This window comes from Parasteatoda tepidariorum, chromosome 2 (genome assembly GCF_982258835.1).
Source record: "Parasteatoda tepidariorum strain Cologne lab strain chromosome 2, Ptep-v5.0, whole genome shotgun sequence".
NCBI classification, from domain to species: domain Eukaryota; kingdom Metazoa; phylum Arthropoda; class Arachnida; order Araneae; family Theridiidae; genus Parasteatoda; species Parasteatoda tepidariorum.
Window position 1 is genome coordinate 34,817,439 of NC_141756.1, and position 24,042 is coordinate 34,841,480.

Sequence of the window (24,042 nt, forward strand, 5' to 3'; positions counted from 1 at the left end):
AATGAGTCGAAGAACGTCAAGATCCAATCATTAGATGGAGAGGTATTCAGGGTTTTCCATTTGTTTTTCTTTTTGGCGTACTGTATATTTCAATTTTTTAAAAAGAACTCTACCAGTGCGAAATGTATTAATGCATTTATTTGTTAATTATTCAGTAATACATCGGGGGAAAATGGTGTCATTAATTCTAGGAAGAATAAGAATTCTGTTCTTTTCTCTGGGAAGTGAAAAATGTCGTAATGAGAAAATGACGGTTCAGCCGTCGAGTGTTTTTAAGGAAAAACTGTGACAAAATGTCATAGTTTTAACTTTAAAGCATACGACTGATGGCATAAAACTTCACTTATGGCAGTCGCATATAATTAAAAACTTAAAGTGTGTGGCAATATGTTTACTGTCGTTAAATTTTAAATAAGTAAGCAAAATGTAGTGCATTACGTATTTTGAATAAAATAAAATAAGGAATAAAAGATGTTACTTGGTGCTGACTTCTAAACTTGGTGTAATTTTCACAACTGAAACATATTTTTAGGTTTACAAGTCCTTTTATTTAATCCAATTGTTTATGGAAAATTCATGTAAATTTTAAACTAACTAAACCAGTAATAAGTTTAGTCAGTGATATACAAATATATACAATTAAAAAATGTGACAAAAACAGTGATAAATTTTTCTTCTACTTTATTAATGGAATTTTGTTCCTTTATAACATGAAACATCCTTCAAACGTTGAATAAATATTTTAGCAGCTTTAATTAATATTAATTATTATTAACTTAACATTCATTATTAGACATTATTATTTTTAATTTATTTAGACTGATTATGTAAAATAAATTTATGTTTAATTTTACTAAAACAATTTCAACTTTTTAGAGACCTCAGGTGCTTAAGAAATACAATTCACACTAACTTGATGACTACTTACTTACTGATTGATGTCACATGGATTCTAACAGCAACGCTTCAATCGCATCAAAATCCAACGGCTGCAAGGGTAAGTTAAGTTACACATCTATAACATATAAATGCACGTTTTTCTTAGCATATAATTTATTAAAAAATGGTAAAAGAATACAAAATATTTAATTCTGAATTGACAAAACTATCCTTGAAAGAAACGCGCTTAAAAGCAGCAGAAATTTCGAAAGAAAGAATAAATATAACAATAAAGAAAACGAAGGAAATAAAAATAAAAATACGACCACCGAAGCAGACGTCTTCAGGGGTAATTTAATTTGGCCTCTCTCTCAATAGAAAATGTTTTGTTTCATGACTTCCGAGGCCGGTACCCCCTGAAGACGCCGGCTTCGGTGGTCATATTTTTATTTTTATTTCCTATTTTTATTTTTATTTCTATATTTATTAAAAAATGGAGCACCATTTTTATGCTTAATTCAGTAACGTTTTTTTCATACATAAATGAATAATCCTTTTCACATAAAAATTAAGAACTTTTTTCAATTAGAAATAAATGTCACTTTTCATACACTGCTAGAAATTTCTCAGAAAAAATGGTTAAACAACAATTTATTTGATTGGTAATAATCAAATAAAGCTGTTAAATAACCATAAATAAGAAGGTATTCAAATGTTAACTATAAAAAAAAATAGTTTATTAATTGCTTCCACCAAATACGGGTAAATAATCAGAAGTTTATCGCACCTACTAGGCCCATCTAATGATGCCACTTAGTTCCTTGCAATTGGGTACATATTATAGTCGAGAGGGTTAATGTGTCAATCTCATAACAGATGAAACAATTGTTTTAGTCCCATCCTTGCTACCGCTATAATTCCACGATTCACTTCAACCCATGAAGAATTTCAAGTGCCTTGCACTCCCTAATTTGTGACCCTGGACTGTTAGAATGCAATACTCTCATTCACGCATAGATGACAGTACCATTAAGCTGCCTAACATAAAAAGTCTAATATTTCTCGAGTCTTACGATAGGTGAAAAACTACACAAATTAACTAAACCACATTGCATGGTCCATTTTATATAACACAACTCAATTACAACCTAACTTCAATGTCCATCACCTAACAAAAAGCTCAGTTCCAATATTCAGTTAAATTTCCCTTTTACAGTTTTGAAACCGTGCTAAATATAAATGGTTAAAAACATGTAGTCTTATATTGACTGTTTTTTTAACGATATTAGTTTTAAACGGTTTCAAGACCGTAAAGATTAAAAACGTTCTTTACCGTAAAGGTTACGATTATTTAAATGGACAAACTACATCTGGTTATTATACCATAATTTTAGAATTAAAATTCTCACAATGTAGGTACATAAATCAATTTTTTATGCACAAATCAACAACACCTTTTTTTTATAATTGAAGCAGTTACTTTTTCCATACATGAAGTAATGACACATTTTCGTATATAAATTAATAACTTTTTTCATACATAAATTTAGTTTTATGAAATTTGAATTAATTTCAGATTGCCTGTTTTCTTGTTATACCTCTAACTTACCTGATGGCTACAAACTTCTTTTGGATGTTCGTGGAAGGTCTCTATCTCTACATGTTGGTGGTAAAGACTTTTTCCATTGATAAGATCCAATTCAAAACATACGTTATAATAGGGTGGGGTAAGTGCATCTAAAAATTCAATTACTCTTAATATCTTATTGTTGCTTCTTTTTAATTTGGGATTTCTTTAACTTATAAATTAATCATATATTTTTTATAACTGTTCCATAAAGATTTATTATCATTCATTTCTAAAATTCAAGTGCACAGAATCAGATTCAAGTGCACAGAATTATCTAATAACAGTTAGATACTGTCTAAATTTATCATGAATAGAATCTGTGTACCTCCATCGCCACATAAATTCGACGAAATACGAATCGAAAATGGCGTCTGTAATACCAAACTGGCGGGGACATTTTTTTCTTGAATCTATTTTAATGACTGCACTCATAACTTCGATCTTATTGACTAGAAGCAAAAGTAACCTTACCAGCCGGTATCCAGCGTAGAACTAACGGACCTCTGAAATTACATATACCGTTGAACATTAAAAATAACGCTAAAATCTAAACCAATCAGAATCACGATTGGATATCAACATCGCCCAGGTTGGCGATCAACCGCGATCACAACTTGGCGAGATTCAAGAGGCACCCTCAAATATAGTCTACCCCTATAAGTAATATTGAAAATATGGTATCGACACAAAATTATTTCGCTTTTTAAGTCAATACTTTTTAGGCATTTTCATAAACCATAAAATAAAAACAGAAAACGCTATTGTTCTAATACATGCTAAGAGTTAATTTCAACCCTCTGTAATATCTACTACGAATTTTTAACCAGAATTCTTTTTTTGATTACCCTAAAATACAATATTTATGCTATTTAGCAATGTCGAATCGAAAATGAGTAATTGTTTTCAGAAATTTTTTAAAGCATGATTATATACACCGAATTTAAGTTTATTACAGTCATCCTTCACAGTAGAAAATTCCGGATCAAATTATGGTATCAAGTACCTGCAAGTACTTTAACTGCATCATCCTTAAAATCTATTTTACTGTAAAATCTATTTTTACCGTGAAATGTAATACCGTAATTTCAAGATTAATATTTATTTAGTTAGAGAGATTCAGTGAATTTACTGTTATTATTACTGGAAAAATCCCAGAATATCAGACTTCTCGTTCCGTAATATGTTCTAATAAAAATGGATTTTACGGTAAAAATTATCGACAATCCGAATGCCGATACTTGAGTCTAGCATTTCCAATCTCTCTTGATAGATGTCACAACTAGATAAATAAACAAATCAAATCAAATTCCATGATTCACTTGACAAAAGATAACTACAATCTTACTCCATTTGTGCTTAACAAAAACTAGCTACAAAATCAGATTAAATTTCCATTAACCCTTTTGTAACCATGATAGTTGTAAATGATTACTAAAAGGTACAGTTTTACATGTACGACTTTTCAACCACACCGGTTTCAAACTTGTAAAAATATTGACCGAAAACTGTACGGTTGTAAAAATTGACCGTAAACTGTATGGGCAGATTGCTTCTGGTTATATTACATTTATTTTTCGAATAATAAATTCTAACTGTGTCATAATATTGCGAATATCACACGAGAGAAAAATATGAGCAACCGTAAGCGGAACCTCCACTCTGTCCGCAACTAAGGCAATTTCGCAGTTCAGAGTTGCCGATAGGATTGCTTAATTACCGGAACTGTTGCTGGTAACACGATTACCATTTCCTGCTATTTATCTAAACTTTTGGCTAGTATTTAAGTTTTGTTATTTTATGACATTGCCTCATAATTACTCAACGATGTTTGTAAAGGGAGAGAAAAAAATCACAGAAGATGTAGAATTGATATCCGTTAAATTAACTCAACATTTCATCCGATCATCCTCTTCATCAACGTCGTCGCCATTTTAACTTACATTTGTTAACGTCATCACATGAAACTGAAACATCATTGCAAGCAAGCGATCTGATTGGCTCAAGTTTTTGTTTCTTTTATTTATAGGCAATTTTTTTCTCAGCTGAGAGAAACAGTTGCTGATATTTCGGGCAACCGTGATTTCTATATCACACGAGGATTTTCATGCAATTTTTGGAGAAAGTGAAGGATACGATTGCCTTTACGGTAGACTTACTGGTTTCGTTGTTGATAGTTTTTATCGTGTGATATACCCATAAGTCAATTGTGTAAAAGGAAGATTTAATCAAAATGGCATATGAGTCTCAGTATTACAGCTAAAGACTTTCCCTTTCATAAGCATAGCGAATTACCAAACAAGATGAAAACATGTAAAATAATTTAGCCACCATTAAAAACTTCAACTGACTAAACTACATTTTTGAAAGTTTATTCTTAAAATTTCTAAATCTATCACCATTAATTAGTTGTCTCAACTTATTTTTACAAAATTAATTACGTCTCAACTGCAAAAAAAAAGGAAAAAATATAGTGCGTGGAGTCCCTCCGCGCGGAAGAAATGAAACTTCTTAATGTGGAAATGAAAATAGGAAGGGGTAGAAATTGATTTTTAGTGAAATCATACTGTATCTTTAAGGCAAACTTGATTAACATTGCTTACAATTCACAATTGATCGCATCTTTTAATTATCATTTTCGAGTGGAGAAATATCCAAATCTATAACATTTACAATGGGATTATGATAACTAAAGCAAGGTACGAAATGTTTGAGTTCTATTTTTTCAATATTTCTTGTAAAAACTGCATCAATGGCTGCCCTTTGGTTGTTGGATTATTCCTACCATTTATCATTTCCAATCCAAATTCGTCTTTAAGGAAGGTTAATAATGTTTCAACTTCAGGTAACGAGAAATTCACATTAAAATCTCCAGCAAGGATCACAGGCCGTTCACAAGAGTCAATTTCTTCACCAGTAACGTCTGCCAGAGCTTGTGAACCTGCAGTGGATAGTGGCAATAAAGATGTTCCGTCATCAATAAACAGAATAATTGTTTTAAATCGTCTGCTGATGTAATAACTGCAACTCTAGCTGGTTGCTAGGCAACCAAGCAACTTTTTCTTGTTATTAATGTTTTGTTTTGTGTATCGTTGCGTTAAACGTTTAACGCAACCTTGTTGGAAGTCGCATTAGAAGTTTCACTTCAATTAACATGTTGCAAAATTAGCATGTTAAAAGTACAATCTATTTCAGGAATCCCAGCAGTTGTTGCTGCAGCGTGGGCTATAGTGAAAGGAATTGCTGGAGGAGCTGCTGCTGACGAACCTTTCACGCAAAAAGGGTAAACATACTTTTCGTAGATATTATTTTTTTAATTAACGTTAAAAAGGAAATAAATAACAGTATTTTATTATTGTTATCTTTTTGTCACCAACTCTCATAAAAATTTAAATAAAGCTAATAAAATCATTTTAAATCCGTTATGCAAAAACAATGGGCTCAGTCGATGTCTTCGAAGATTGCTACGCAAACCATGCTCGCTTCACTGACTACTAAGTTTAACCCATTTGAAACATGTTCTAGCTTAAAATCCTAAAAAATAAAATTAATTTTTGAAACCCTGAAAATTTAGTTATTTTAATAAAGTTAAAATTAAAGTTGAATTAATAAGTTAAAAAAAATTAAATTTATATAGATGACAATGACATGCAATAGAAAAACTGTAAGAAACGAAACAATAATTATGTATAAAAAATAAACATGTATGTCAACGGTGTATATCTTACGCATTTCTTCAATGCTATATCCTTTATAGAAGTCATCAACGCTTTCTTACTGTTCTTCGAAACTACTTTTATATTATAATTAAATAGCGTAATAAAATGACTAATACTTATTTTTAATGAATTACTTTTACAAAGAGTAAAATTTTCATGATTAAACCTACATGAGTATAACTAAAGCATAATATAAAATATTGTATTTGTTGATATGAACTATTCACTATTTTACCTTCCAATTCTTCTCAATTTATAGCTCAGTTCCCTTCAGCTCTTCGTTGTTCACGCGAGAAAAGAATTTTCAATCAGAAACTTTTAGACATAGACTTTTACGCTTTTATGCTTAAGACAGCTCACGCACTCGATATTTCAATTCTTTGTACTCTACGCAAAAAAGAATTTTTTTTCGCCACGTAAGATTAAAAAATAGAGAGAGATTTTCAGGTATTGTTGTGGCAATATTTTAAAATACAGGTTTTCTGCTTTTTATGGCGTATCAAACTTAACTATTGAAGTAGTTATTTGCTGCGAAGCAAGCTCAACTCTAAACTTCTGAGTCGATAATAAATTATACTTTAGTTAATCTTGAAAATAAATGCGTCAAATTTAGTTATAGTTAGTTCTTTTTTTTTACGAAAATAAAATTAAAATTATATACATAATAGCCGATAAATTAAATACAAGAGCTTTTATTTAAGAAAAAGCTTTTATTTGTTTTCTCAAATAAGGTGGTCAATTCTGTTAAAATAAACTTCATTAACAAAATACTTTTAAAAAGGAAAGCATACAATTGATACTTAATCATCCTTAATATAAAGGACATCACAATGTCACACCGGCAATGAATACTGCCTGTTATATTGCACAGCAAATCAATCATGAGAATAAGTTTTTAAATTATTTGTATTAAGAAATTTCATTGAAATGCTTTGAATCACTAAACAATCTATTTAAACAAAAACCGTTAACTCATTGTTCATTTTAAAGGTTTGCTGTTGAAACAACAGACAATAAAGTATCTTTCTTTAGGACCATAAATTATTTGGCAGCAGTAGTTTATTAATGTCGAATAATGTTTTCCAGATAAAGTTTAAAAATGTTCATTAATTAAAATATGGTTACTGTTTTGTTGTTGTTGCCGTCGGTCATTAAGGCAGAGGGTGTGTGATTGTTCTTGTTTCCCAGTGGTGGCCAAGAATTCGACTTAAGCCACACCCGTGTATAGGGCGGACCCATTCATACATCCATTCATCCACAGATTGTAATTTTGCCCGAACCAGGGAATGATTTATCTCCAATTCAGTACCCCCAGAGATATTGATTTGTTATGGGAATATAGAGGATATTGTGACCCGACAGAGTTAACGTGCACCAGTCTCCGACCGACTGGAATCGAACTCTCGTTCACTCAAACGTGAGTTCAGCACTCTGCCTACCAGGCTATCCCAGCCGATTGATGTTTTCTTAAATATAAAGAAACAACGGCTTTAAATATTACATTATATAATGATTAAAACTCACCTTGACACAAAGTTGTTTTCCTAAATTTTTAACCAAAATTTTATTACTTCCTTATTTAAAAATTGAACTAGAAAATAATGAATAATTTTTGATACATTAAGATGTGTAACAGATTAATGGTTTTGTAAATTTATTCTGTAGCTATTCTTACATTGCTGCAAGATTAATGAACCATTCTTTAAGAGCAAATAATTGAAAGCTATCAAAATTTTAATTCAGTTTCGGCAGGCAATTTGCCTAAGCATCTTGTTAAAATATCCATGTTAAGTCTTTAATTTATTAAGCACCCTTCCTTCCTGCCTTTAATTAGCTTGTCAAATTACATGATTGAATACAGCAGCTTTTCCTTTCAATAATTAAATCTGTAAGAGCATTTTACGCAAAACGTGTTTTTTTTTAAAAATACTCCTTTACTCTTTCAAACTTTTGTACACATAGTTGGAATTTTTCATACAAACGCTATTCATCTTTTTTGATGTGCGTCCTGTTTAAATCTGAATAAATAGTTTATAACAGTTTTATTTGCTTTTCAGATTTCAATAGCAACTTTATGAAAAATGTATTTGAACGGCTTTGAATTGAGAAATGCATTCAAAATGGCTAATATTTATACCGTTTTAAATAACATTAAATATCATCCATTCATTTTAGAAATGGAAAGTAAATTAAAAGTTATACGAATAATTGATTTCAAATTATTCCAACAGCCTAAGAACTTAAAGGAATAAATTCCATTTGATATATATATATATATGTATGTATATATATATATATATATATATATATATATATATATATATATATATATATATATATATATATATATATATGTATATATATATATATATATATATATATATATATATATATATATATATATATATATATATATATATATATATATATATATATATATATATATATATATATATATATATATATATATATATATATATATATATATATATATATACATATATATATATACATATATATATATCAATGATCAAAATGATGAATAAAACAAAGAAAAATTATAGACATATGGAAAAAAAAAGGGGGGGGGAAATAATAAGTAAAAAAATAACAAACAACAGTTTAAAAAAAGAAAAAAAAAGGATGACATTTTACTTAAAAAACCGGAAAAAAAGATATAATCTTTTCATCAGCCCACACGATCATATCCGCAAAACAGAGTGCTTTCTGATATTGTATCAACATAGCCAAAGCAAAATATATTAATACAATAGCGTAAGAAGCACTCAGAAATTTTTTTTTATAAAAATTACAACAAATAAAATAGAACACAAAAAGTAAAAATAAGTAAAAATAACAATAAAAACATATATATATATATATTGAAAGTATGAGAGCTTATTTTTATTACGCAGGAAATTTATCGAATTCCAATAATAAAACATCTTAATACCAACTGTTAATAAAAATTATCAATTGTTCACGCCTTTTTTATTCCGAAATTTATGTTTCAAAAACCTCATATTGTCATCTTTTAAATGAAAATATCATAAGCTTTATTTCAAAAAATCTGTACTTTCCCTTTATTGGTACTTGGAAGCCGAGTTCGCTTATTGGTAGAGCAGTACCAGGTTCTGGTTTACGGAGGTCACTGACTACCGATGATAAGTGAATCAAACATGACGACAATTTTTCATTTTATATTCATCGTTGAACACCCGATCCAAATTTTGAGTTCACGACTGCTAATGTTCATCTCCGTGCTATTTAAATTTTGGACCTACTCCAGAAGATAAAGGAACTCCTGGATCAAATATTGGGTAAAATTTGAATTCATGTAGGACTTTTTGATGGAATTAACCTACATTTGCGTTACATTGAGAGTAAAACCACAGAAACATCCCACGGTTAACCTTACAGCAAGGAACCTCTAGCCCATGATCCATCTAACCCTGAAGATATTTTACGTCAGCACTGTAGGCTGTGCGAGTAGGGTGCGGAATTCGTATCAACCAGACATCTCTGAGATTCGAACCCCGGGCACCTCATTGGGAGGCGAGAGATCTAAACATTGACCCACCATGACTAACATTACAATACCGCGAATATTATGCAAGCGATAGTTAATGAATACGATACTATTGTGAATGTTGCTACATTTTATTTGGGTGACAATGTAGAAATTAGATTAATAGAGAAAATATCGCGATGTATTTTTCGGAAATGCAACTCGATATTAAAATATGACTCATTAGTCCTGGGTGTTCAATTTTATATTGGCTGAAAAAAAAGTAGCCAACATATATTGTCAACGTGTTTCTTGTAAGAAGATTAGAGGCTAATTACCAAAGGCGGATATATGCCCTAAACGTACATAAATTATGTATTTGAGTACAGACGTTAAAGACTTATGTCAGCTAAGTTACAACTTCTGGGTGTCAATATCATGAAAATAAAAGTTTTCAATAGAAAAAATATTTTATCTAGGCTTAAAATAGTTCAATGAAACTGTTTGGCAAGCTAATAATCAAATATATTAAAAAAATAATTTTTAATTTGATACGTAAGCACTCATTTATTTGTTAATGCTGTCTTATAATCCTTGAAGAACACTATTAAATCTAAATTATTTTCTAAAATTAAATTTTTGCTTTAGAATCTATTGTTTACTGTTTTAGATCTGTGTATTCCTTTAATTTCGAGAAGTTTAAAATAGTTAAAGTTCATTTCGTTTCAGTGAGAAAAAAAATCTATTACAAATGAAATTCAACGCTTTGCATAATAATTAAAAGCAAATAAATTATATTTAACGAATTTACCATCTATCCTGAAAAAACAAGCAAGCCCTACCAGAAGTCTTGAGTAGAGCCCCTGTTAGCACAATTAATTTCACCAATTTAACACAAGAATTTTGAAGAAAAAAAGTAACATTAATAGACCCAAAAAATGTATGAAAGATCGAATACTAAGTAGATTTCTTATTATAAAAGTAAATAAAGCGTCTGAACTTTAAGCAATATATTACGATGCATTGCGATATACTGTTACATTTTACGAGCAGAACCTCTTTATAACATAAGCGAACCTCATTAGTTAAACACAATGCAAATTAATACTCAAATCTTAATCATCTACAGACTATAACCATATTTTTTCCAAAAAATTTATTATACTGTTGCCAGATACAGTTTCTTGTTGAGTTATTTAATGAGTAGATAATTATTGAGTATATAATCATAACGAGTACGATTAAAATATAAATCGATTCTCAACACTCCCACCATCTGCATTGATTTAAGGCAAAACAAAATTTTATAAAATAATGAAATTAGACCAAAAGGGGAAAATGTTTGCGAGAAGAAAAACATCCTTAAAGTGATATTACAACAATTGGTATGAGAAAGTAGCCTTTACAGAACATTGGAGAGTAATATTTAAATATTTAAAGGCTCTAAAGTAAAGTCGATAATATTTCTTAATAATCAAATGTTTAGTCTTTGTGGAATCTTCACTTGGAGACCGCTTCGGGTGTACTTTACATCAAAAGTCCATAGGGTTTCCAGAACTTCAGGAATAAGTGACTCGACAAGATGAGTGATGGGTGTTAAATCTTCGGACAGTATTTCTGGAGGATACAGTTATTAAATAGGCTGAATAAATGTAATACGTACCAGCGTCAATCGAGCGATTCTTCGTCTTCCATCTTTGCCCGAAATCAATTCCTCGACCCGAGCTAAGGGCCACTCGGTTTTTTTTAGAATTATCAGATCCCACAAGAACTATAGCAGCTACCTTCAATTTGGAGCCTTACTTATCTTCGGGACTTTTCAACAACGCAGATAGATATTCTCTCTGGAACCTGTAACGAAAACTCTCGCGAACCTTTTGAAGGAAGCATAATCTATTTCGTAATTGGTTGCTGTCAATTAGATCTAGATCAACTGTGTCACAATGTAATGTTGGAGCAACTTCGCGCATAAAATGGGCAAAGTTTTTGGTTCTTCAGGATCCTCAGATGTGTCAGTCTTTGATTTATGGTACTTTCGTAGTCAACCACTGTAAGCATCTCTTCGCAATTATGGCTAACCTTGCAGATATTCGTTTGCACAGGATTTCTTAACACTCTAATGTGACACTCCTACTATCCACAGTATCAAGGTGCACTTGGAGAGTTAAAATTCCATTTAATTTGTTGAACTGCACAATCAGCTTAAATAGCTTCGCAGTCAAAATTTTGCAGTGCTCTTGAGGTACCCAGAAAATTTGTTCCTCGGTCTGTAAAAATGATATTGCATCTCCCTCAACGAGCCATGAATCTTCGCAATGCTTGAATAAAGGCATCAGTTGACAAAGACATAACAAATTCAAGGTTCACGGCATGATACATAGCACACCTAAACAATATGATCCAAGCCCTTGTACCTCACTGAAAGACTGGGCCAGTGAAATCTGCACCTGTGACTTGAAAGGCCCTCTCTGAACACGAATGGCTGGTAATTGGGCACGCTCTGTTGTTGCATGTTTCACAGAGTATCTCTTACACATGGAAATCCCTTCCCTGATAATCTTCCTTCTTCTAGGAGCCAAATATTTTTCTTTTAAATATCCTAGAATGGTCAGTACACCAGCATGCTTCAGTGTCTTATGCGTAAGCTCAATGAAACGCCGAGTTATTGAATAATCAGGTAGAACAATGGGGCATTAAAAGTCCTCTGAACTTTCATCGAGAACTAAGCGAGTTTTGACTCTCAGTAGGCCTTCGTCTTCACAAAATTTCTTTGAAGTTTCACACTTCTTCCTGATCTCTGATCACTCTCGTTGAATAACCTTTATTTAACATAGTTCAGCACTTTTAAGTTCTTTACTGGTCACTGTTCCGTCTATCTTCTCTTGAATTTTACGAGAATTAGCACAGTTATTTCGCAACAAAATTAAATTATTTATTATGAGAGATATTTCCTAACAAGATCACAAATATTTGAATAATTTGCATTTGTGTCATCTAAATGCTCGCGAGGAACTGTAGAACATCTTTTGTTTAATTTTGAAACCATCTGCTTCGTATGGAAGGATAGTTCCAGGTTGCGATTTCAGCCCATGACTTAGAACTATATTTTATGTATAATGGTGTTGTTCAGTGAGTGTCCTCCATAAAAAAAATTTTAAGCGTTATAATTTATTTCAGATGCCCATGGCAAAACAAAGATAACTATGACTACGTGTTCAGCTGTCCTGTTATGTTGGTGCTCTTGGTAAATATGAATCATTTTTTTTTTGATGTTACAGAAACGTCAATTCTTTTATTTACAATTTCTAAATCATTTAGAGCTATTTTTACAAAAACAATTGGAGATAAATGTTACTTAGAAATTAATATCATCAAGTGTAGCATTAAATGTTGGTATCAAATAAAATTCCCGTTCAGAAATTAAATTGCGATATCGAAATATGCATTTATTTTGGGGCCAATTAGCAAAAAAAGTAAGCATGCACATTTTATCTGCTTTAAGAAGAATAGAAAAGCGGGACATGTGGTGACCTTTATTTGAAACCCATGTTCGGGAAACGAAATATTAATTACTATCCCTTCGAACTGGATGTTCTTTCAACTGTTGAAACAACAGGATTCATTAGACATCAAATACTTTCAAGAATTCATTAGACATTAAAAGTTCATCAGAAATGACTCAGTATTTACTCCAAGAGGTCACTAAATGGATTAATTGCTAAGCATTAGGATGTGAAATTTTGAAACTTAATGTTATAAGCATTTTATTCGACTCGTCGCACAGTTGTATGAATCAAAAAAATTTCAATAAAAAGTTTTTTCTCTACTTCTTAATGTCCTGCAACAAAACAAAATTAAGTTGATTGTTTCTACTTAAATAACTTGCTAAACTTTTATTTTTTTTCTTTACGAACGAAGAGAGATAACATTTTTGGAAATTCCGACAACAAAATAAATTTTTGACTTTTTTTTTTGCCTTATTAAAATATGGTGTTTAACAAATCCAATGAGTAAACATCATAGATAAAAATTGCATTTTATTTGCACTTAACAGGCTTCTTTAAAACATGTATTAAAAATTCTGTTTTTTTAGAAACATTTTGGGACTCTAAAATGTTTAGCGCATATGGCAGTTTTAAAATTGTGTAGGTCTCACAAAGAAACTTTTATACTATGAAAAAACATTAGCTGCATATATTCGCACAAAAGAATCTTAAAAGACAAGATGTAAAAATATTCTGATTGCGCTTGACTCGAAAATTTTATTTGTGTTGATAAATTTTGCTAAAATTACTCTTCAATGGGAGCACAATGGTCTAAATCAAAAAATAGGTGACTAAATATAGAAAAGAAATTTTAAAAATGGCCTTGCGATATAATAATAAAGAAAACATTTAGTTTGTTTTTTTCTATTTTAAAAACAGGCTGTTTTTCTTTGCCGGGGGGGGGGATTTTAACTACATAATTCATTTTTTATAACATAATTTTTCTTTTGTTAAAACATTGTGTTTTAAGAATGCAAATATGTGAGTAGAATACATAAGATTCGCATTTTCATTGCGCTTATATGCACTTTAAAAGCCTTATTTAAATTCAAAATTTCGTAGAATTTCAAATTTATTCAAATTTCATGTGTTGTTCATCTTTGAGAGAAGAAGAGTGCATTGTTCTAGTAAAGGAAGTTAAATGCAATGTAAAGCAAATGCTGCACATATCTGTGTCAAGAAATATTGAAATTAAAATAAAAATATAGCGTGTGATTGAGTTTTATTTGTGCCAGTAAATCTTGTACATAGATAGATATATTTAAAAACAGAGAGATACGTGGCTAGATTATTTAATCTTGAAGTGAACAGAAAGCAATAGTTTGGGATGTTGATTTGAAAAGAAGTTTTTTTTTTGCATATTTCAAGAATGCAACCTTTCCTTTCAAAACAGGATGATACCTTGTTAAAAGTTCTCAGTGTGCATCTAGTTTTGATGGTATGATTCGATTCATAACTTATTAGACAGACTAATTTCAGATAAAGAAAATTTAAAGTTTGTCAGAATGAAATTTTAAGCAATTTCATATATTTTTCAGTCATTTTATGCATTTTTTTTAAATGATTTAAACGATATTTTTTCAGTGAACATATTCACTATTATCTATGCTGTCTAGGAAAAAAAGATAAGAAAAATGAAATTAGTTTTTAAAATGTAACATTGCTTAAGTAACTACTTAAGCAACATTGCTTGATTGTTTAGCAAATAATATGCAAGATGAGTAAATTGTGTGCTTCATACGCGTAATTTTGAAACATGTTTAGTATTTTATAAATTTTCTCTAAAATAATATTTGTTTTTCAATCCCACGGATAAAATTTATTTCTAAAATTTTACATTTATTTCCTTAAGAATTCATTTCAATAAAAGTTATAACTCTTATATCTTCATTTAAATTTTTAGAAATAGACCGCACTGCGAAAAAAAAGTATGGTAAAGACTATCTGAATATTGAAAAAGTTTCAGTTTTTCTTGCTCTATGTGTACAACAAAAAGCTCGGTAATTTTTAATGACAAGCTTTGGTAAAGATTTTTAAAAAAATTAACAATAAAATATTATTTTATAATCTATGTTAAAATTTGGTAAATTTGGTAAATTTTAGTATTTTTATCATAATACCTTAGAGCATGGTATAACAACTATTTATTCGATTGAATTTACTCATCGATTTTGTATTTTTTACAAAATGTGAAGTAATAGAACTATAAATTTGAAAACCAAAGTTTCCAGTAAGCCGTTACTATATGGACGAAAAATTAGCCAAATGAATGATCAATTCATTTTCTGGTTTTATTAGCCTAAATTATGTTTTTTTTACTGTACCAGAAATGTCATTACCATACAGTAAATTTTTTATTTTGCACACATAAAAATTAATTTGATTTTAAATTTTCTCCTATAAGTAATAATGAATCCTGAAAATAAATAGTTACTCCTTTATCACATTGTTACGATAATACTTTGCAAGATTCATTAAAATTATTTTACGCCATATTGAATTTTGCAAATCTAATTTCATATTCATAACTTATAACTCTCCAAAACCCTATGAATTACATAAAATACGGTTAATCAATATTTTTTGAAAGTTTTTTTTTTTTTTTTTTTGATTTAGACTATTTTGTACCGTGGTGAATGGGAGGTACATCTCGAGAATTATATTTTGAAATTTCGCCTATGATCACCAAAGAAAATCTCCAGAGTACGAAATTTAATGGGAAAATCTTGCTAACGATTTCTTAAGTTCGATAGTCTTAATGATGATGATAATCCTCTAATGATTCTATCTGGAATCTTTATAAGGCTATCATGGTGCCCCACGGTGTTTAGAGAAATTAATCCTTTGACAGGTCCATTACTTCGTTATCATCGGTATAACTATCGATTACTCTCCGCATTTACTTTTACCAAAGAAAAGTTATAACGCTTAGTAAGATAAGAAAATTCTTTGAAAAGCTAATTGCATGAGAAAATCAACTCTGAACAGTGAATTGTTTGATAAAATTTTCACCTAAGACCATAGAACATCCCCAAGCTGTAAAAAATTCTGGATCAAATTACAGTGTGAAGGATTAGCACTTTGGTGTATAAGCCTTAAAATCCCTTTATACCGTCAAATCCATTTTTACCGTAAAACTATAAACCATAATTTTCGAGGTTATATTTACTTAGAGTGATTTTACGGTAATTATTCAGTAAAAATGACTGTAAATAAAAAAATTTCTCTGTTTTGTAACATATTTCAGTAAAAATGGATATTATAGTAAAGAATACTGTAATAGTAACACGAAGATTCTGCCGTTGATTAATCACCTAAATTTTACATTACTTTTGGCTTCTATTCAACAATAGTAAATTAAAATTAGGCAAAAAGATTAATCAATAATTGTTAAACAGTAAAAAAAAATCTTTATACTTGCCACCATTTTCTGGCTTTGAGGTAAACTAAATAAGTATTATCTACAGAAATGTGCTCATACGTGCAAACAATTATATAAAATTGATGAAATAGCAATTGTTTGACAGAACTAGGGCGAATATGATATTGAAAATGTGCTTGTTTTTTTTAACGAAATGGTTTTGCAATGAAGCTTTTAAATTAAATCTAATGCACATTAAAATATATGTTATTGGTAAACAAATAAACACAAAATAAATCAATAAATAAAATTATAGCAGAGAAAAAGTAAATAAAAAACTTGACTACATTCACTTAAAAATATATGTTACATCAGCACCAAAAATAGTGGCAACAGTACTTCAAAAATTTGTAATCTACCGTAAATTGGTTTTAACCTAAGAATTCAAAATTAGAAGGCATCCCTTCTACTGTTAGACAGACGATATCCTCTTTAACTAGTATAATTCAGTATTGACATGCTTTGGTTGAATTTTGTTTCTGTTATTTGAAGAAAGCTAAATACGTACCTGAATTCAGAACCTGAAGCTGAATAAAAAGTCTTGTTTTTACGATTTCCTTAATAGATTCGTAAGATTCGCTTAAATAGAGTCTTCCTTAATAGATTCGTTAGTTGCCTATTCTATATTTGATACACTACTTGAATTTTTTCAGGCTACTTCTTTGATTCATCCTTCTTTTTTTAATATGTTAACATATTTTTTTTTTAAAAATTACAGTTATGTTTTGGAATACTGTCTTGAAATATATTAAAATGTAATAGTTTTCATAGTAATTTATTTTCCTATCACTTTACTGTGATTAATAGTTTAAAATTGTGATATAATATTGTATTTTAAACTTTCTGATTTATTATTGTATTAATTTTCAGATCAATATTTTCTTCCTTGCCAAAATAATGTGGGTGCTTATCACAAAACTGAGAGCTTCTAACACAGTGGAATCTAAGCAGTACAGGTGCGTATCGCATAACCAAAACAGGTGCGTATAACAAAAAAGTTACATATTTCAACAAAAATTAGTTACAGAATCGCGTAAAACGTTTGACTGAAACATTTTAATCTTAAAGTTTCACAATCTGAACAAATCTTTTGTTCTGTATTTAAAATGTGCAACGCTATTTCTTTTCAATCCGCTTATAATAACTGCATAATTTAAAGTGGTAAATTCATTAACGATTTCATCCCTCAAATATTTATTTAAAATATTACAAAATGCAATATACTCAGAACAGTGATGCCAATGACGAAAAAGGTCAATGCGGAGTCGCAAAACTGTGTGCTTGTGAAAGAGGAGGTCTATGTAAAACGGTGAAGCGTTGGACTTTTGACGGAAGAAAAGACGGCCAACACCTGCATAAATAAAAATCTGTTACGTTCAATTAAATGTTATTTTTTTTCTATTTCACAAAAATCTTTTTTTTTTTGTAGTAAGCAATGAATTTTCGCAGTTTAAAGTTAAAAAAAAACTTATGCAGAACATTTAAAATTTTGTAAAGCCTCAATTACGGTATCTGTATAAACGTGAATCTGAGAAAAAATGTGTTAAAAATATTTCTTAAATGAAAATAAGACTGAAAGTTAAGCCATTGAAATAATAAGTTTTATTATCGTTTTGGGTAATATATTTCAAGACAAATGTTGAAAAATTACAATCGAGAGATTTAAAAAATTGCTTGCTTACATTCCTTACTAGATTTATTATGATTAAGAATTTTTATAGCGATAAAGAAACCTCATTTTTATAAAAATATCAGAAACATTTTCCTTAATATTTCTTTTTATGGCTTTCATGAAAAATAAAACTTGTTTAACTGCGAGTACTGACAAATGATAAGAATAAGGCTTAGTAGTTAATTAGAATTTGGTATTTTAGAGATTTTTTTTAAAAAATTACGTTCGTTAAAGAATATTCTTCGTTGTGAGTTTTTCGATCCTATGGAGAATTTTAATTACTCAAAATAGTTTTTTTTTAAATTTTTTTAGTGAAGAAACATAAAATGTAAAAACTTCCAACCCATTAATTACTCAACTCAACACCTTCTGAACATTCTTTTGCTAGTACTATTTGTTTTGTTTTTTTTTTTAAATTGCAATATTTTAAATAACTTTAACTGAAATCAGATTAATTTTACCGAAAAGGAGATGAAAGATGAGGATGTAAGATAAAAGGTTTTTTTTTTCTTAAAAAAAGATATAAATCGTGCTAAGTAAAATAAAAGTGAGTCTTTAGCGATCTCTCACAAAATTAATTTTATAAAATAATCTTATCAATTATCTCATTAATTAAATTTACTACTTTGACTATTTATCGAAACCTAAATTTTGTGCAGACAAATATTGAATTTGAGGCATGCTGATTAAATATTTTTTTTCATTAGTTTGCTTTACTTGAATAGATTTTATTATTTTTTTAAACATAAAATTTAAATTTATGAAAAGTAAGATTTATGGCTTAATATACAAGCTGTTTTGCAGTGGCTCCACTTTAAAAAATGAATACTCAAACATTACGAAACTTTCTTCGTTTTGACGCACCAAAATTTGCTAGGGGTATATACTAAGTACCTTTTCATGGTATATTTTTATGCACCCCGAGGAAAACTATCGTAAATGATGCGAAATAACTGTTACCACTTCTTCGAAGAAACGAATTTCGTGAAAATTAATAAAATATTACGTCATTCTATTCCTTTACAAAAGAAACCAAAACAATAGAAAAAACAAGCAAACAAACTCGTAGCGTCTTGTAATAATAACTCTATAGTGGGCAACATACAGATTTTTTTTTATTTTATAACCGTCGTTGAACAGCCGACCCAATTTCATGGGTTTACGACTACTTACGTTCAACTCCGTAGCCTTGTAATTTTGAACCAATCCAGAAGACAAGGAAACTCCTGGATCAGTACCCCCAGAGGTATTGATTTGTTGTGGGAACATGGAGGACTTTGAGACTCGACAGATTTAACGTGCATCAGTCACCATTTACTACACGGGGAGTCTTCGGCCGGCGAGGATCGAACCCACGACCTCTTGGATATGGGCCCAGCGCCCTACCGACCAGGCTATCCCGGCCCAGCAACATACAGATAGATCAATGTCCCCCTAACGAAAGAAGGACAAATCGAACAGATAAATAAGTTAAACCCTTGGCCAAAGGATACTAACTCTTTGTTCGCCAAGGTTAAACCCATGCCCAAACTGAGATCTTCTTGGTATGAGGCCAACACTTTGACTACCATCCACGCCGGTCGGCTTATTTCGTCAGTCTCTTCTTATTTCGTTTCGAGTTGAGGAAATATTTTCGTCACTTATTTGAAAATTTGTGTTTTTGCGAGAATCACTTGATTTCGTGATCAAATGATACTCAAAATGAGCAAAATTCAGCTTGAAACGTCAAAATTGAGCGTTTTAGTTCTGAGAGGGTGTGATAGAAGAAAATTTTACAGCAAAGAATATTGCAAAATGATCTACCAATGAAATGAAAACTACGCTCAGTAAAAATCAATTACTATTTAGACGTAGGATATCTATTAAATATGTAAAAAAATTCTGGATCAAATAACAAAAGTCCTGCCACCCCGAGTGCAACATCCGTAAAATCATTTTTATCGTAAAATGCTTATTATCGTAAAATCTGTTTTTACCAAAAAATGTTGTATCAGAATTTTTACAGAAATATTTATTTAATTACACTGATTTCACAATCAATATTACTGTAAAAAATGCAGCATATTAGAATTTTTCGCTCCAAAAAAAATCAAAGTAAAAGGGAATTTTACGGTAAAAAGTATTGGCACACGCCGTTATCATAGCCTTTATTAAATTGTCCGTTTATTGCACGCTAACAATTTCTATGCATCTTAGCTTCTTAATATTTAAAAGTATAAATAATATTAGTTTAAGAAAAAGGGCTTTCGTTAACTCATTCATAAGGATATGAACCAAGTAAGTTATGGTAGAGTTCAGCCTTCATGAATTAAAAATGATTGTCAAGCTTTTGCAATTTTTAATTTTTTTTTTAATTAGAGGACAATAACACACAAATCAAATTGCAACAAAACTCTTTATTTTATAGTCCATAATGGAAAATCAAAATATCTAAATGGAATCACTGTTTAAAATTAGATAACTGAATTTGTTAAAATTTTGTATTTTGTCATTTGAAGTTTCACATTTTAAATAATATAAAAATTTGTATACGTACTTCACAATAGATTCGAGTGTTAGTAAGTTAATTAATAAAAAGTTATAAATAATTATCAAAAAATATTTTCTACATTAAATTTTCTTTGGATAAGCTAATTTCCTAATTTTGTGCAAAAATTTTCGGATTTGCTTAAAGAGTGTTATTTCCTATTATTTAAAAATGTTTTAATTTTGCCAACAAAAAATATATCATAATGTTAAAATTATGTCATTGATCAATAAATATATGTAAATACTCTTAATGTTCTAAGTTACTCAGCATTTCTGTAATTGCGCAGGAAAGCTGCAAAAGCTCTTCTGGTACTGATACCTCTGTTGGGTGTAACCTACATTATAGTGATAGCCACACCCACTGAGCCACTTGCCGAAGTAGTCTTCATCTATATTCAAGCAACGCTTTTGTCTATACAGGTATATTTCTTTCAAATCATCCTTAATTATGCAAACACAAAGTGTGTTTGTTTCCTACGAAAAACACTAATCTTTCCCTTCTTCAAGGAAATTGCTTAAATGTTTGGCTGTAAAAAATCAAACATTTATAAACTTCTTGAAAAGACAGTAAATATAATTATAATAAATAAAACTGTGGTGAAATTTTTCTAAGTGGATTAACTTTAATATATCTTTGGTAACTTCAGCAGATAACAAATTATTTTTGATTTGAAGTTATATTTCCCGTTTCTTTTTTGATTTGATTACTTAGAAATGGATTTGAAATCATGTAAATAAATAATTTCTTAAGTAACCGTGTTGACAAACCAAACCTATTGGTAAGGGTTGTCTTACAGAAAAGTTATCTTAATATTATATTGAACTAAGGGTTTTTACGAGAGATTTCTTTTTCAAACCTCAAAATAATTTAACTGCTTAATACGATAACTCCGATTTCTTTTATTGCTTTAAAAGCAGATTTCTATAAATGTTAAAATCGAAAACGTAATACTTATTTTTTGAATACTTATTTGAATACTTATATTTTTTTCCAGAAATACTTATCTTTTGTCTTGTTTGAAACAATCAATGTTTTTCACAATTATATGTAACTGGCATTGTCTTTCGGCTTAAGTAAATTTTTTAACTCTGTGAAGTAGACGGAACGCCGTTGTCCCTTATATATATTTTTTTCTGACGCTCTAATTACATACAAAATATACTGAGGTATTTTTTAATTATGAAAAAACAGTCTAAGGGTTACTAAAAAAATCGAACTGTAATTCATATTCGTACTAAAATATAAAATATCCACAAAAAAGTAATTCGATTTCGTTTTCAATCAGATTTATCAATAATTGGTTTTAAAAATTAAAGAATTTTCAGCGAGGAATAACTTTTTTTCTTGGATATACATAAATAACTGAAAATAAGTAAAAATTTGAAAAATTACTGCTTGGAACTGAAGAAGTGATGTTAGGAAGATTTTAGCTTTAACTCAGAAAGAGACGCCAGTGTTTCATACGGTATTTCAAAACCATAAATTATTAAAATGCTAAACTTGTTTTTGACTTAAACTAGTGCAAAATTAAGGAAATAATATGAAAAATATGTATAGTAAAAAGTTTATGTCAAAAGCTCAAATTGTACATAAAAAACTGTACATAATTCACAGAGTTTTCAAAAACTATTCTTTTTTCTTTTTTGCTCTTTCTTAGGGATTTGTAGTTGCTGTCTTATATTGTTTCTTGAATGGTGAGGTAAGCTAATTTTTATATTTACTACGTAGTGAGCTTTTTACGCTACATACGGAGAACCGAATAATGATCAGAAATAAGTATTTTACCACGTTTAATTTATACAAATGTTGTTTTTAGTGTTATAAAAGTACATAAAATCTAAATGCGTTTAAAACTTGCATTTTCACTGAGAAAAAAGGTTTGGCGAAAACTAACAGAACATGGTAAAACTTACCGTGTTTTTGGCTCTATTGGAACATCGAAAAGTTCGGTAAATTTTACTGAAGCTATTTGGTAACGATTTCAGTAAAATTTACAAACTTGGTACTTTTATCATGTTAATTAAAAGAATGGCATGAAAACCACTTATTTGGCAAAATTTGCATTTTATTTTTGTATTTTATTACAAAATGTGCGATAAAGGGATTTATAATTTTGAAAATTACTATTCTCGGTAAACCCGTACCATCTTAATGGAAAAATTTCTAAATGACTGATTCAAGTAACTTTGTTTTTGTTTTGCTATCCAGAATTGTGTTTTTTTTTCCAGAAATATCACTCTTAAAATACCGTAATTTTACAAAAAATATTTCTCCATGTTTTCTTTAAATTAAACTTAAATAGAAAAAATTTCAGGAAAACACAAATAAAACTCTTTTTCTGATGAATCACTAATAAAACTTCCGTCAAAAATATCAAGCTTAATTGAAAATATTTATTTGATTAAGAATTTAAATACAACGTATAATTAAAGGATCCGGAGTGAATTGGTACTTCGTTAGCATCAGGTATTAAATCCTGGAAACCTGGTTTAAAAGCGAAAGTGATATCTGTTAGTAATTTTTTCCAACTGATTAGAGAAAAACAAAAATTAATTCTAATAAAATAAATTTTATAATTTTTAAGAGTTTATTTTCCATTATGTTTCTTTTTTTTTGTTATAGTAAATTGTGGAATTGTTTACCCGAGCCTTCAACTTTAATAGATAGAAGCCTCAGAATCTAGATAGTTCCAAATTATTTATTTTCTCATAAAATCTCTAGGGAGCTTCATAATAATCGCTCTTAATATACGTTTTTCGAATTGTTGTTTAAACTAAGGCCAAATAGTATACACATAGAGATGACGGAAATTAATATTTAATCAATGCAAAAAAAAATTCTAATATTTACTAATGAGGAATTCAAATACCCTTTAAACTAAATCCTGTTTAATTTGCATTTTAACCTGGATGGTTTTTTCAAAAATAATCTTTCAACTACTGTTAGTTTCCATCAACAATCAAACATTTTTTTTTATCCTTGTCCTACTCAGCAGTAATTTGTCAGAGTTCGATTCTTTTTCTTTTCCTGCCTAAATATTATTTAGTCTCTCCCATATGTGTACTTTTTCAGTTGAAGATTCAGAAAATATACATTAAGAGTGGTCATTATGGAACACCCTAAGTATGTTCCTATATTTTA

General features: G+C 29.5%; 1 protein-coding gene across 4 annotated transcripts in view; it reads left to right on the forward strand.

Annotated features, from left to right (window-relative positions):
• Window positions 1-24,042, forward strand: part of LOC107454966 (diuretic hormone receptor) — a 174,541-nt gene that overhangs the window by 148,278 nt on the left and 2,221 nt on the right. For 2 of the 4 annotated variants that reach the window (XM_071177413.2, XM_087157191.1), the window contains exons 6-12: window positions 877-997; window positions 2,456-2,606; window positions 5,702-5,789; window positions 12,911-12,977; window positions 17,570-17,655; window positions 21,188-21,320; window positions 22,559-22,600. In XM_071177413.2, coding sequence (XP_071033514.2) covers window positions 877-997; window positions 2,456-2,606; window positions 5,702-5,789; window positions 12,911-12,977; window positions 17,570-17,655; window positions 21,188-21,320; window positions 22,559-22,600 — 688 coding nt within the window. Of the gene's footprint in view, window positions 1-876; window positions 998-2,455; window positions 2,607-5,701; window positions 5,790-12,910; window positions 12,978-17,569; window positions 17,680-21,187; window positions 21,321-22,558; window positions 22,601-24,042 lie in introns of all 4 variants that reach the window. The other 2 variants (XM_071177411.2, XM_071177412.2) reach the window with 1 other exon arrangement.